Here is a 16,750-nt window from a genome sequence, read left to right on the forward strand (position 1 = left end):
ACGTTTTGAACAAAGTATTCAAAATTGTTTAAAACAGGGCTGGGCATCAAGAGCGAATTCTACTCTCTCACGATATGACTTCTCTTCAACCTCTTTCTTCCCTGCCGAACACTGTGCAGTATTGATGCTGTGACTGAAGAATATTAAGCATCCCCGTTTAGAGTTTGGATTCGCTCCCTGTGCCCAGCCCTGGTTTAAAACAATATCCTTTGATTAAAACGTTTTGAACACAATGTTTAAAACTATAGGACGATATTTTTTTAAAAGTCAGCAGATATTCCTGTTATGTTTATTATTTATTTCTTTCTTAATTATAAACGGTGTTGAAAAGTATATAATCATTCAATGTCACTTTTTTTCTCCATACAAGTTATTTATTTTATCCTACTTGTTTACAATATAAAATCATGTTTGGCTTCTATTCAAGCCTAAATAAATTTTACAATTATGAATTTACAGTGGTGCTCCTGACTATATGAAGCAAAACTTTGACTTTTTTCCGAAGAAACATTATTATTAATAAGGAATTTTTTGTAGGATATGCAGTGCAAACAATCTGAATGCTGATAACTGCATGCAGATCTACCATCTGAAGCAGGTTTTGTTATATTTATCAGAAATCCAATGAAAGAGGATTTTAAGATTTTTAAATTATAAAATATTCTAGTCTTTATTTTTCTACAAACTTAGCTTAAAATTTCAAAATGAAAAACTGAGCTATAAAATAAAATATTGAAAGTACATCACACGGTACAAATTTTTTTCTGTTGTACCACTGAGTCATTAAACCACGAAACACCACTTCTACTCCATGAAATGGTCTGACTGTTGAGTGCAAGGAGAAGACATGCAAGCTTGGCAGCCTTCTGTATGGTACAAGTAATCATTAAATCATGATCAGTTACTCAGTAATTGATACTCAACAGTGCATCATAAGAAACTAGAAATCCGGATATTCAGTTTGATTGGAAATGTGTCTTTGTGTTTCTGTTGTGTAATCTAAGTAGTAAATTGTAAATCCAAAGCATTAGATGTGTTAAGTCTGCTGTCTAAATATTTAGAGAAGCGAAATTCTGATAATGATTAAAAAAAAAGTGTTTATATAAAGAAGTGAAAAGATATATATAAGTGGCTTGTGCCCATGTGGAATAATCCCAGCTAAACACAATGAACTGCAAATGGTCAAACAGCAGGGACAGATGTCCCACTGTTTAAAAAATCAGAAATATAATATTGTAGCAATTCCAAACTGGACTGTCGAACGGTTTTATAATGTCGTAAAAAATTATTTCTCACTGTTAATAGATAATAGATCTTCAGTGAAATAGTTATAAATAATCAAACAGAGGTAAGTTTGAAAATATTATATTCTATGAAATTTACTATTAATTTTCAAAAATCTATTGTTTTTTTTAGTTAGTGCAATATTAATTTTATGAACAAATAACCTTATTTAATTTAATAAACAGCGCGATAAATTTAAAAAGCCTTAAATGCTGATTTCCCGAATTTTTCTTAAACAAACTGGAATTTCGCTAAATTTACAATATCCGTCTGGCAACCCTATGTATAAAACATGTTTAATATTTTTAAAAAAATTCTAACTTTATAATTTGTAACAGTTAAAGATTAATCAACTCAAAATATCAGATCATAGAAGATGGGAGAGTCTGAGTATCCAAATAAAAGTTCAGTTGCATTCTTTTGATTACTTACAGGGTATGACTATTTGTCTAAACACATAAACAAAATTGGAATTTTTTCTTCATCACGTTCTCTTCTGAAATAAATAAATCAGAATCATATGTCCAGCCCTTTCCTCTAAATCACACTGTGTGAGAGAAATATAGGACAGCATGTCAGTTAATGCCTTTATTGCCAAGAACTCAGTATTAGTTAACGACAACATCAGCAATACATTAAAAAAACCTACTATTTCATGGCAGTGTTTAAAAATGTGTAAAAACAAAAGAAATATGTTTTTGGATTTTATTAAGTAAAACTGTTTTTTTTTTTTTTCTTTTAATCCCACCTGCATGTACAATATGATAAGATAGTATTAGAATGTCGTGTTGTTTAGTAGTTGACAGTACATTCAGTAGTTGGTTGTGTGTTATTCTGTTCCTCATCGTACTGCCACCTTACTGACTGGGTTGCATCTGAACCTGATTCCTTTCTGGTTACAGGAGAAAGTAGAACTGAGGCAGAAATATGAAGGAGAGCACCAGTTGCGGCTGCAGCAGGAAAAGGTAAGTGATGAGCTGTTACCATGTTTACAGACACAGTAATTGGGCAGTGGAGGGTACATTAAGGGGTTGGAGCAGTAAGCACGAAAAACTTTAAAATAGGGAGACATCCAGACGCTAAGGTGTGTTCAGATGGGCACTTAATTAAATGATAAATATGAGTAGGCCTACTCCATAATATATCACAATGTAATGGCAGTAACAGTACAGCTAATATCTGAAAGACGAAAATGTTGATAGGTAAGTGACAGAAAGGCGAGAACAGTGAGGAGGTTAGATTGGGTTAGGTGAGGGGATAGCTAAAGTGTAATTTATATGGTGCCGCTTATATTTGCTTTGTACAAGTTTCCTTATTCGCTGGCCAATTTGCTGGCAAAGGTTTCTAATCAAGCTGCTGATTTATTTCACTAGCATAATATTTTGAATTCCCATTGACTAAAATACACCCAGTGACAAGTTGAACGTGTCCAACATTAATTCTCACTCAAAGTGATAAGCCGTTTGATTTTACTAGCAGCTTCCATGAAATAGCATGTCAGGAAATGAATCTCTGAACAACTGGTGAATACATCTGCCTTCAGGGCAGGCACGAGCGATGATATAGGTTGCTGTCTACAAACCATATTGATAAGGTGCAGCTGTGGCATGATGTGTTGTCCTTATCCTGTGTAAGTGGGTCCTCCAATGCTAGTTCCTTAAAAAGCAAAGGTTATGTCCTCTGAGCTCAAGATGAAAAGAAATAATTTACTACTGCTAAAATAATATGTGCGAGAACTGTTATTGAGATATTCCACTGTTATAAACAGTTAAGAAATGAAAGAGGAGATAGGACCATGTAAATGATTATGAGCTAGGGTATTTTCCAGGCCAGATATTCATTCTGGAAAAGCATCAAGGTAACGATAAGAACAAAAGAAATTAGGAAGTAGCATTAAAATCACCAACATATAAATCATGCTTAAGGGACGGAAGGCGTCCTGCGCCGTGGCGTCGTGGTCTAAGGCATCCTGCCTATGACTCGCGTTACGGAATGCGCGCTGGTTCGAGTCCTCATGGGGGAAGAAATTTTCTCATGAAATTTCGGCCAGTGTATGGGACCAGTGCCACCCAACATCGTGATGCACTTGGAGAGCTACAATACGTAGCAAAATCCGATTATGCAAACCAGCTATAACGGCTGGGGGGCTCATCATGCTAACCACACGATACCTCCATTCTAGTTGGATGATCGTCCACCTCTGCTTCGGCATGTGGCCGTGAGGCCAGCAGCCGGCTGGTCAGTCTTGGCCTCTCGTGGGCTGTAGCGCCACGGATTATTATTAATAAGGGATGGAAGGCAGAAGACTGTGACAAGTTTAGAGAGGATTAGATGAGGGGATACAACAATAGGACAGACAGGCAGATCAAACATATTATAAAGAGCACATTACAGCCATAACCAAATCACCTTGGGTTGACATGTAAAGAGCTGAGTGATGGATTATAAAATAAATGAAATAATGACTTATTAACATACATTTATGTTGTACTTAAGTACAGAAACACGACGTTGAACATACCTATACAAAAATGTCTCACAATTGTAAAGTAAAAAATAATAAATCCGACAAAATGTCTGGTTTTGAGAATTTGGCTTCTCAAATCTATACTCTGTATTTGATACACACACAGTGATATCGTTTACTAGTTCAAGGAGATTTCTCGACTTGTTTTGCTAGACCAAAATCTTACTTAGCATAAATACAAGATTGCAAATACTAAATACCAAGAATTTATTAGCTTCTTGTGCAAGTCGGAGGTATTATTGTATTCCTTAGATCCACTGATCAGTGCTCTGGGAAAAAGAAGCACGTATGGTTTCACTATTCCATTCATAGCTTTTCTGCGCAAGGGCAAGTGTTTCACTGGAAGTCCATTATTCTGCAATCTTTTCTTTTTCTGCCTTCCTCATATGTCCACTTATTTTAGGGCTTATGAAAGTTCAAATTACGTTCTTGATAGATGATACATGGCGCATTTATTTTAGAGCTTATCATGAATATACAAATTTAACTTTTTAGAGAGATCCATAGGCAGTATGAGAGGTTTTGTTTGAAAGTCTCTATCCAAACATTATACGTTGGTAGCTGTTGTCTCATTTCCTGATGCTTTATACCGGCCATCAGCTTGATTCCTTCATGAAACTTGTTGCTTCAAGTCAGACTATCACCTAATTAGCTGAGCTTTCTTTGATCCAGAATTGTTTACATTACAGAGTTACCATGACCAGCTAGGGAAGCTGAGACAAGAACTGAAGGCTGAGCGAGAGACGAGGCGCCAGCTGGAAGAAGTAAGTGTGAGCTGTTACCATGGTTACAGTTACGAGGGAGTTTACCTGTTCTATTCAGTCATTTCTCATTTTAATAATGATGATGATAGTAATAATACTAATTATTTGATAATATTAATATTAATTATTATTAGTATTATCATAAAGTCATCATAATCACCCTCGCCATCATCATAGTAGTCATGTTTGTAATCAAGTTAACGACTTTTTTCTCAACCAGATTTGTTTTTAATTATAGAGTAAAGAGGAAGCACTGCTTGTCCTGCAAGAAGAACTGCAAGCGAAGGGGGAGGAACTCAGGAAAATGGTAGAGGAACTGCAAGTGGAGCGCCAGAAGACAGCAGTAAGTGTGAGCTGTTGCCATGGTTACAGTTACTGAGCAGTGATTGATACAAACTGTTACAACACTGATTGTGACCAGCTGCAGCTGGAGACAAAACTAAATTTCAGTGTTCAGAACAGCTGCTGCTGCTATAATGATGTCTGTCACTAGTACATATATTGTACTTATTGCTCCTTGTACTACTGACATTACTGTAGTTATGGCTATTGTCACCACTACTGACATTACTGTAGTTATGGCTATTGTCACCACTACTGACATTACTATAGTTATGGCTATTGTCACCACTACTGACATTACTGTAGTTATGGCTATTGTCACCACTACTGACATTACTATAGTTATGGCTATTGTCACCACTACTGACATGACTGTATTTATGGCTACTGTCACTACTACTGCCATCAATTTCACTCAGCCTAGCAGAACTGTCACCTAGCTGACTGAGCTTCCTCTGACCGGATTGTTTTGTCTGCTGCAGAAGCACAGAGCTGTGGCTGAGTTCGGGCCCAACCTGGAGGAGAAGGACGGCCAAGGCAGGACTCAACTACACCGGGCAGCTGACCGGGGGGACACACACATGGCGCAGCTGCTCCTGGATGCAGGCAGCCAGGTGAACGCCATTGATCATGGTGGCCGCACGCCCTTGTGGCTGGCAGCATGTGAAGGCCACCAGGATGTGTGCAGGGCGCTGCTGGCTGCCGGGGCGCGGCTGGACGTGAATGGAGGACCATGGGGCTGCACTGCTCTGCATGTGGCTGCAGCCTATGGGCACCGTGCAGTGTGTGAGCTATTGCTGGCAGCTGGGGCGCGGCCCAACGAGCGTGATGCAGACCAGTGGACTGCACTGCACTGGGCAGCACGTAGTGGCCACGTCTCAGTGGTGCAGCTGCTGTTGAAGCATGGTGCTCAGCGGGGGGCGAGGGATGATCAGGGACGGACGGCCCTGGACCTGGAGTTTGAGTTCCGGCACACAGAAGTGGCGGCCATGCTGCAGGGCTGAGCAGGCGCAGTACTGCCAACACGACAGCAGTAATATTATATAATAATAATAATAATAATAATAATGATTTATTTAACCTGGCAGAGTTAAGGCCATACGACCTTCTCTGACACTCAACCAGGAGTAAAACTGCGTTACAAAAAACACTACAAATTTATATCACAGTAACCATTGGGACTATGTTGTGTTGACATCATTGCTCTGCGTATAAGGGTGTTACTTCATTGCTCTAGGTTATCGTTACTCTCGTGTTGTGTGGCTTTGTTGTTGTTGTTGTCTGCTAAACATTTCGTGACAATAATAACCGTCACTGTTCCTGCTCGCTATGAAGCATTGCATAGTAGCCTGACACGCCACTGACACCTTTTCAATATTATTATTATTATTATTATTATTATTATTATTATTATTATTATTATTATTGGGTAATTCCACGAAAACCATGACATCAGATGTCACATATGAAGTTGTTGTTTTAAAGTCTTTACTATTTTTACGTCTGAGAGTGATGAATGGACAAGGCCGAGGCACAGAAGAGAGCTTGTTTCCGTTTATAGTTTGTTCTGAATGTGAGCGGGAAGTTAGAGCATATTATTCCTACAAGCGAAGCAACTGGAGTGAACTTTGGTCTCCCTTATCTCATCAGTCTCTGAATGATCTTAACAGTGAGTGGTTTGGTTGAACGTACACCTTCGCGAAAGAGGATGAAGTAGGTATAATACATTGCCTCATTCGATAGTTTTAACTTTTGCTATGAGGTCATCTAAATCAGCTCAAGTTTATGTCCCGTCCGTTACCAAATGTTTGAATTTATTTAGTTTCAAGCCATAATATTGCAAACTAGCCAATGAAAAAACATATTCTCTTCCAATATTCCATGATGAACACCATGAACCTTCAAGACCTTAATTAAATTCAAAACAATATTTTTCATCGTGGCAACAGACGGGACAAGAATAACTGTCCTATCCGTTACTTGTCCGTAATCATGAAGCCCATACCGTGAATTCGTTATTATTGTTATTATTATTACTAGTATCATCAGCATTATTATCATCATCATCATCATCATAGTCATCCATATAGTTAGTTAAAGTGTATATTGCAGGTTAATAGTACTTTAACAACATGGCAAATATGTCTCCAGCCGAGAAAATGAAGCGGTATAGAGAATGCCTGAAACAGTCAGAGAATTATGAAGCTGCTAAAATTAAGGACGCAAGAAGGAAGAAACATGCACGGGCTCTGAAGAAGACAACTATGATACCAAAGGATATGAGAAAGCAAAGAAAATATGGTCGTGAACGGAAACGTGTCTACCGGTAAAAATTGAATACCTTGAGTCCAAGTGAAGAACCAACTTGTTCAAGTATTCTGTTTCTAACACTAGGGCTAAAGCTGTCCATCGTGCTCTCCATAATCTGCCTCAAAGTCCAAGAAGGCATTATGAGGTTGTGGGTGTATTAGCGAGAACCTGTGAATTATGGATGAAGGAAAGCAACATATCTGTAATAGGAAACCCTGTCAAAGATGTCGAAGATGATGCAATTAATTTTTATTGCATGGAAGATATCAGGAGATAGGCTTCCGGAAGGAAAGACTGTTTAACAATTTACACAGATATTGGGAAGGTAAAAAAAATGCAGAAACAATATCTTGTGATGACCATTAAAGAAGCTTATAACCTATTCGTTGCAGGAAAAGGGACAAACATAATAAGACTTTCAAAATTTGCACCCCTTCGTTCCAAATACGTTGTTCCTATAACTTAACACCACACAATATCTGTGTGCGTGCGTGCGTGCGTGCGTGTGTGTGTGTGTGTGTGTGTGCGTGCGTGCGTGCGTGCGTGCGTGCGTGCGTGTGTGTGTGTGTGTGTGTGTGTGTGTGAGACACTAATGCCGAATATTTTAGTCAGAAACTTTGTCTTCCTACAATGAATACTGTTCGAGCTTACATGGAATCAGTAGTTTGTGATGTAGCAAACGAAAAGTGTACGTATGTTCAAATATTACTAACAAATATGGAGACTACGATAACTTGGACAAACGATTAGAAATTATGGAGGAAGATTTAAAGAAACAGGTTACATATAAACAATGGGCACATGCAGATGGAAGAGTATAAGAAATTGAAATCAGTAGTCAAATTTCAGAAGATGTGCAAGCATTGAAAAAGCAGACACCAACCCTCCTGATACATTGCTTCATCATGAGGCAACAAAGTGCATTTTTTAATGAAGTAAGTCAAGCTTCATCTGAAGTATGCTACCAGTGGACTTTTCGAAGAACTATTCCGCTATGTTTCAAAATGAAATACAGGCTGCCCATTGGAATAAGAAGCAAATTACAGTTTTCACAGCAGTGGCATGGTTTGGCAACGAACCTTGTAATTATGCCCTGTCGTATGATAAATATGCTGTCTTTGCTTTCTTAGACGAAATTTTTAGAGACATAAAACTAATCATCCAAATGTGAAATACCTATATGTATTTTCTGCCGCTCAATTCATGGATATATCATTTGTAGAAGAATTTTATGGAATACAACTGTCCTGGCCTTTTGTTTTCTCCTCGAGCCATGGGAAAGAAGCTGTAGATGGTGTAGGGTTAACTATTAAAAGTCTTATATATACTTGGGTGAAAATAGGAAAATACACAGTTCAAGATGCACAATCATCTGTCGAATGTGCTGCAACTTCTTCCGTCAAGATAATTTTGATTACAGATGAAACAGTGAAACATCATGATATGTTGAACGCGCTTTGAAACAACACAGTGTCCCTTTCAGAGACACAAAAATGCATGACATAATTGGAGTATCTCCATACAAAATCAAATGGAAATATTACTCTTACAGCTCTGATGACCATTAAATGCATTTATGGTGTGTATGTTCAATCTGATTTTTTTACTCTTTGTTTTATTTGTATTTGCATCAATCAACAGTTTTGGTATTACAACGTTAAATGATTACGTCGTACAATATGCGACATTATAGATCTACTCAATTGTATTATTTTGTTGTTATGAGAGATATGCTAAAGTAATATGTGCAGATATAATGTCTATTAATTGTTTAAAACTTTTTTTAAGTAGTTCATTGTTTTATTCAGTTGTTCTTTCCATTCATTACAAGACACATTCAGAAAATGTCCCATCTGTTACCTGTATGTCCCGTCTGTTACCCATTTTTAGATAGTTACTCTCAATACACAATTCATATTACACAAAGTTTGAATGCACCCATGAATAGCTGTGTACACTCGCAATATTTGGTAATATTGTGGTATTTTTGTATTTCATAGCAGGACAGAGATTGTATGGAGTTTGTGTTCACTGTATATACTGTGTCATTTTATGTCCCGTCTGTTACCTTTCTTTAAACAGTTATAACTGTTGTCAAATATTTTATAATTTGCTTTTCAACAGAAATAATATCAGCTTATAACCTGATGCAGGTATTCTGACTTTTATTTTGTATATTAAATAATTTCCGTACGAAATAAATATATATATTATACTGAACAACTTGTATGATTGTCCCGTCCATTACCGTGGAATAACCCTATTATTATTACTATCATCATCATCACCATCAATATTCGATTGTCTTTATAATTTTGTTCAAATTATTGTATACAATATTCAAATAAAAATATGAAAAATAGTTTATGTAGGTATCATTTGTTGTTGTCCTGCAGCATCTCACTGCGCTATTTCAAGGACAGTAAGTAGGCCTATGTTGCCCCAATCTGTCTGATAATTATGATACGCAACTGATTGCGGCTAGTGTTCCTACTGCTCACATGCACTGCAATACTACGGGCATTTTTATGCCTATATTGCTTCGCAATATCTATGTGAAGAAAAGCATTTCCGTTGGCATTACTGTTTCTGTACGAACTCGACATTCACGTCTAGAAATTAGCCTTAATCTTTCAATCATATGTTCTGCTTCGTCAGTAAACGGTCATTGACCTTGTAGAAACCTGGCTTGCCAACATTTGACGTAATGGAAGGATTCACTGATGCTGAATTAGTCGATATTCATTTAATGTACGGAACAGCAAGAGAATCTGTAAACGTGGCAAGGGAGCTCTATTGGCTACGATTTACAAATCGTGGGATTACAAAGAGACCAATGTTCTTTGCTGTGCACCGAAGACTTGATCTGTTCGTCGTCGGATCGAGGTTCGTGGACGGCAACGAGAAGTTATTTCGTTTCGTAAGGTAACACCACTTTTCTAAAAGAAATTCTTCACTAGTTAAGAAACTGTTACCGGTAACTTCTGTTGACAATATTTGAGAGAGTATTTGAGTTCCTGTGTTTCTTTTATTTCAGTAACAATTTTTAAAATCGATTTTCTTTTCTTTCGTGTCAGTTTAATGGAGGATTTCATTGGAAATACAACTTTCTTAAAAATCATGACAAGCATAGTTTTTATGTTAATGGCATGAAATTTGTTATGCTTAAAGACAAATAACCGTATTCAATGGAAAAATAGTACATTATGCAACGAGCTTCTTAATTACCATTATAGGCGAGTTTCATACGACTTTCTATGCTCGACCATATTTCTAACTTGAAATTACCGGTATTCAAATGTATACATTTTATTTGTAACTGACAAGATCGGAAGTGACCTTGTTCTAGGTCGTGAGATGTGCGCAGACGCGAAAGTATTGATTTTTCTGAGGAACAATAATGTCATTGACCTTGACGTAGTCCCGTTAAACTTGATAATATTATAATATTATAACCTTGATTATTGAATTCGACATTGAAAAACGAGATGACAAATTGAATTCATTTGAATATTATTTACAATTAACGCTAATTATTATAGTAACAGAACATAACCTTCTGCGACAGTATTGGATTTCCAGCCTCCGTGACTTTTCGCTAATTCTCTTTCGATTGCATATCCGAGAATAATCGATACTTGCGGTTTTATAACGGTACAAAGCTGACCTGTCATTGGCTGAACAGTTGTAACCTGAGACGTCATTGACTGAAAGATCTGACCTTTAATGAGTAGGTGTACTTTAATGACATGCATTGAAGGTCTGCTACCAGGTGTATAATTACTACATTTCGGCATGGTCGAGCATAAAATATATTTATATAATATAAAACCTAAATGTAAGATACCGGTATATGCATAAATATATTATAAATATTTAATAGTTGTGCCATAATATGAATCCTAATTATGCAATCAATTTGAAATTTTTACTGTATGAAGCTAAGTAAGGTTAGGTTAGGTAACGGCTGTTAGGGGCGGATTAGGCCACCGGTCGCATGTGACCCCTCACACACTCACCCAATGGTGGCCCCCTGCCCCCACCCTATGTTCATAACGCCAAGAAGACCAAGCAGCACAGGATCCATTCCAACGGCCCTTCAAAGATATCAAAGCGCCCTTGGAGATACTCTTAGGGAATGAATCTTGGTAGAGATATTGCGGAATGCTGGTAACACAGGGACGGTTGCAGTGAGGACGCCCTCTCCCGTAAGCGGACGAAGACATGCGTCTTGACCTGAATATGTGTATGGAATGAGATGAAGATGAATGATATGATATCTAAATTATTTTTCTACACGGTAGTGGACAGGAAATGGGCCGTGGCAATGAAAATTTCAAACCGGCATTTGTCTAAGTAACTGTGGAAAATCACCGAGAAAACGCAATCATATCCCGTCTCCATCAAATCTACGTCTGGATTCGCCCATACGTGCTACATGCCCTGCCTATCTCAAACGTCTGGATTTAATATTCCTAATTATGTCAGGTGAAGAATACAATGCGTGCAGTTCTGCATTGTGTAACTTTTTTCATCCTACTGTAACTTCATCCCCCTTAGCCCCAAATATTTTTCTAAGCACCTTATACTGAACTGTAATAAATACCATATGCATATTAGTTTTTTATTTGTAAAATTTTGAATTCAGTGTTGCAAAAATAATATATTTCTTTATATAATACCCTAAAAATAAAAATGTAAGTAATGAAATAATATAATTGTGGTTCTAAATGTTCAGCAACATACAATGAAAAACTCCTAAAATTCATAGCATTGGAATTTATAGTTTTTGAGAAAATGCTTCAGAGCTTAGAAAAATATATAGTATTCGAAAGAAATGCAATGAGAGTTCAAAAAATGGGTGTGGTAGCAGCTGAAGAAATTAACATTTAAAAGTTTTTAATATACTTCCAGACTTTCTATAGGTATAAATTTTATACAAAATTTGAATAATTATCCTATGTAGATTGCGAAAAACATACTTCCAAAAATCGATTTTTGACACCAAATTCTTCTTAAAAGAGAATACCATACTGTTTATAAAGCCTTTTTTTTATGTTGTTAATTTGGATAACATTACCTTTCATTGCTTTTGTTTCATTGCACGCTAACAACTTTATCAGAATAAAAATGTAGGCTGTGCGTGATATTCTAGTCCGTACCTGTTGAGTAACGGTTACCGTATCTGACCGCGAAACCAGGACACCCGAGTTCGAATCCCAGTCGGGACAAGTTACCTGGTTGACGTTTTTTTTTCCGGAGTTTACCATTCAACCCAATATGAACAAATGCTGGATAACTATCCGTGCTGGACCCCAGACTCATTTCACCAGCATTATCACCTTCGTTTCATTCAGACGCTAAATAAACAGAGCTGCTGATACAGCGTTGTAAAATAACCCACTAAAAAACTGAAATTCTAACGAAAGGAACTGGTCACCCTACCCCATTATTTCCCGGTGCCCTGATGGTATCGCTTGTAAGGTTCAGATCTGTTTTCGGACAGTTGGCTAAACAACAACAAAATAGTACAAAATAAACAATGAAGTCCACACCTGTGGAGTAACAGCGCGTCTGGCCGTGAAACCAGGTGGCCCGGGTTCGATTCCCGGTCGGGGCAAGTTATCTGGTTGAGGTTTTTTTCGGGGTTTTCCCTCAACCCAATATGAGTAAATGCTGGGTAGCTTTCAGAGCTGGACACCGGACTCATTTCACCGGCATTATCACCTTCATCTCATTCAGACGCTAAATAACCAAAGATGTTGATAAATCGTCGTAAAATAACCTACTAAAATAAAAAAATAAATAATGAAATAAATTCCTTGTGTTCATGTAAAAGGTATCACAAAACGTGTGTGATAACGTTGAATTGTTTCGATAACTACTACAGTATAAAGTCTTTCATCTTGATCTGGACGATAGGCAACCCACACAAGGCTGTCATTCATAGGGGAAACAAATCACATGGAAGTATTAATTAATCTAAAAACATGACATTTTTCATACCTAGAAGTAACTTCGAAGACTGAGAAATTATTGAAATATGTTTTAGAATCCTATACTGTACCATAATAGTACATTATGCAACGAGCCTATAATGGTAGTAATTAAGACGCGAGTATGTTTATGAAACGAGCGCAAGCGAGTTTCATAATTTTCATACGAGCGTCTTAACCCTCAACTGGTATCTATGGGTCAATATAGATCCATATTGCTTGATATCGTAATGTACATTTAAAAAGCAATACCAGTTGAGGGTTAATTACCATTATAGTCAAGTTTCATACAACTTTTTATGCTCGACCACATTTCTAACTTGAAATTATTCATAAGTATTCATGTTATACTTATCTGACTGAGGAGTGGAACTGACCTTGTGCAATACCTCGTAAATTGTGAGATGTGCGCAGACGAGAATGTATTGATTTTTTCAGAGAAACAAATATCGACATTGACCTTGATATAATCTAGAGAGTAAAATAAACATTAATCTTGATATAACCTTGAAATTGAATTAGACACTGAAAAACGAGATGACAAATTGTATTTATTTGAATATTATTTACAATTAACGCTAATTATTATAGTAACAGAACTGAGTTTATTTCAAATATAGGTGATTTATTGTGCAATTGGTGAAATGAATTTGCGGGAATGTGCTTTGAGGAAGGCTGGAAGATGCCGGTGAATTGATGTTAATTTGTGTGTTGTTTTTTTTTTTCGACTGAGTTTAATATTTTATTTGAGATTTCAATTTTATTTTGGATCGATTCTTCAACATAACCTTCTGCGACTGTATTGGATTTCCAGCCTCCGTGACGTTTCAATGTTGTGATGACGTCGCCAGCTTCTACTAAAATTGTCGCAGAACACCTGCGAAAACAGTTGCCTTTCGATTGCATATCCAAGAATAATCGATAATTGCGCTTTCATATTGCTACAATGGTATTTTCTGATTGGTGGAACACCTGAACTTTAATGAATAGGTGTACTTTAATGAGGTCTATTAAAGGGCTGATACCAGGTGTATAATTACTACATTTCGGCATGGTCGAGCATAAAGAAATAAATTCAATTAATTTTTTTATGTATGTATTTATTAACACTACAATTGGGTATACACCCGGTGGCAGTGATATATAATATACAATAATTACAATTACATGAAATAAAATTAAATAAACCTAAATTAAATAAAATATAATAAACGTAAATCTATAAATAGCAGATGCAATAAACCTAGGACTATAATTAAAAACTATTCTATAATAACGCCTACGATAAGCAAAAGTAAATCTAACTTATAAGTACTTCTATTTCACCCGACTATTACCAGTTTAAATAATTACATATCACCTTAATTAATTACATACCAACTTAATGACATATCATCTTAATTAATTACATATCACCTTAATTTATTTACATATCAACTAAATTACATATCATCTTAATTAATTACATATCAACTTAATAATTACATATCAACTTAATTATATATATATATCAATTCAATTACGTACATGACACAATTTAAATAATTACACCGCATCTCCAATTACATTTTCAGTCTAATCTTCTCAACCTTTCCTTAAATGTATTGATTTTAAGAGGACCACCCTAAAAGATTGCCGCAGGTAAGCTGTTCCAGTCTATTATTGTGCGGTTAACAAAAGAAAATTTTGCCACGTCCGTTCTTTGCTTTCTACATTTAAACTTCCTAATATGATCAGCCCTTCCTAAGTATGACGGTGTTGCTAATCTAGCATTGATATCGGTCCATGCTTTGTGTCCCATTTGTGCCTTAAACAATGCGGTGAGTGTGGTTTTTCGTCGCCTTGATTTGAGAAGTTCCCACCCTTCTTTTACTATCTCCTCACCATGTCCCTTCCCCATTTTGACATATTTTGCTGCCTTGCGTTGGACCTTTTCTATTGAATCGATTTGGTTTTGTCTGTACGGATGCCAACCTACTGCTCCATATTCCATAATTGGGCGAACAAGGGTTTTGTACGCTGATTCTTTTGACTTTCGGTTAGATTTCTTCAGAATACGCATAGAGAAATGTAGTGCTTTCCAGGCTTTCCTTGTGGTATCAGTGACTTGTCCCTCCCAACCCAGTTTGTTACTTAAATATATACCTAGGTATTTACAAGTGTTCACTTGTGGCACCGATGTACCATTCAGCTGATATCCGAGACAAATTTCCTTATGCGTTCTACAGAAGGATATTGACTTACTTTTACTGACATTGATTTTCATTTTATTTTCTGTCGTCCAGGTTTCAGTAACATTAAGATTGTTTTGTAAGGCGGCGATATCAGACTCATCATTAATTTGCCTATATATGATACAGTCGTCCGCGAATAACCTTATATGAGACGTAGTATTTCTATTTATATCGTTTATATATATAAGAAACAATAGAGGTGCAAGGACCGCCCCTTGAGGCACGCCTGATGTTACATTTCCTAGTTCCGATATTTCTTTTCCTAGTCTGACCTTTTGGGTTCTGTTCTCTAAGAATTTATTTATCCATCTTACTACTCGATTATCTATTGGAAGTCTGCTTGGTTTCTCTAAACGTTTTTCGTGAGGCACTACGTCGAAAGCTTTAGCAAAATCGATCACAATTCCGCCTATTCTCCCCCCCCCCTATTAACTTCATCGGATAAATCTTGTATTAAGGATGTGATTTGACTTTCGCAAGAGTATCCTGGTCTGAAGCCGTGTTGATTTTTGTTCAGCCATTCGCTATTTTCTAAAATGTTGCGAATATATTGTGTTATTAGATGCTCCATTATTTTGCAGATAACTGATGTGAGACTGACAGGTCTGTAATTGTTCGCTTCGCATTTGTCTCCTGCTTTATATATGGGGATTATGATAGCCGATTTCCAGTCGTCTGGGATACTACAATTATTTATTGATATATTAAAAATTCGCATTAAGTACGGGATCATGGCTTCACCTCCTAACTTTATAATTTCTGTGGGAATATCATCTGGACCGCGCGATTTTCGGTTTTGTAGTCTCTTTATTCTGTTCCGAACACCTTTAGCCGTTATTTCGAACATCTCTGTGCATTCATTTTCATCTGTTGTAATCTCTCTTTCCTTTTTATTGAAAATAGAAATAAATTTTGAGTTTAGTAAGTCTGCTTTTTGTTTGTCCCCTATAGTGTCTCTCAAAACTGGTATTGATTCCCGATTTCCTCTTCTTCTGCGCATGTAATTATAAAACCTACCCCAGTTATTTTCACCTCCTTTCAATCAATTTTGCAGGTAGTTCGCTTCTGCCTGTTTCTTTTCTCTTTCCAACTGTTTCGTAAGGTCCTTGAATTTCTGGTAATTTTCTAAGCTCACATTCCTTTTGTTGTACGCTCGCCTAGCCTTTTTCTTAAGTTGTCTGACATATTTTGTATAATATTCCGGGTCTGAATTACTTTTTACTATTTTGTATGGCACGTATGTGAAGGTGGCCTCGGTTAATATTCGTTTAAAATTTTCCCATACTTGATCCA

The 16,750-nt window shown here is 36.7% G+C and overlaps 1 protein-coding gene across 2 annotated transcripts in view; it reads left to right on the forward strand.

Annotated features, from left to right (window-relative positions):
- Positions 1-9,528, forward strand: part of LOC138691531 (ankyrin repeat domain-containing protein 23-like) — a 38,994-nt gene extending 29,466 nt beyond the window's left edge. For both annotated transcript variants that reach the window (XM_069813563.1, XM_069813562.1), the window contains exons 4-7: positions 2,187-2,249; positions 4,501-4,575; positions 4,814-4,918; positions 5,400-9,528. In XM_069813563.1, coding sequence (XP_069669664.1) covers positions 2,187-2,249; positions 4,501-4,575; positions 4,814-4,918; positions 5,400-5,921 — 765 coding nt within the window. In that variant the 3' untranslated portion in view covers positions 5,922-9,528. The remainder of the gene's footprint in view (positions 1-2,186; positions 2,250-4,500; positions 4,576-4,813; positions 4,919-5,399) is intronic.
- Positions 9,529-16,750: the final 7,222 nt, after the last annotated feature.

This window comes from Periplaneta americana, chromosome 16 (genome assembly GCF_040183065.1).
Source record: "Periplaneta americana isolate PAMFEO1 chromosome 16, P.americana_PAMFEO1_priV1, whole genome shotgun sequence".
NCBI classification, from domain to species: Eukaryota; Metazoa; Arthropoda; class Insecta; order Blattodea; family Blattidae; genus Periplaneta; species Periplaneta americana.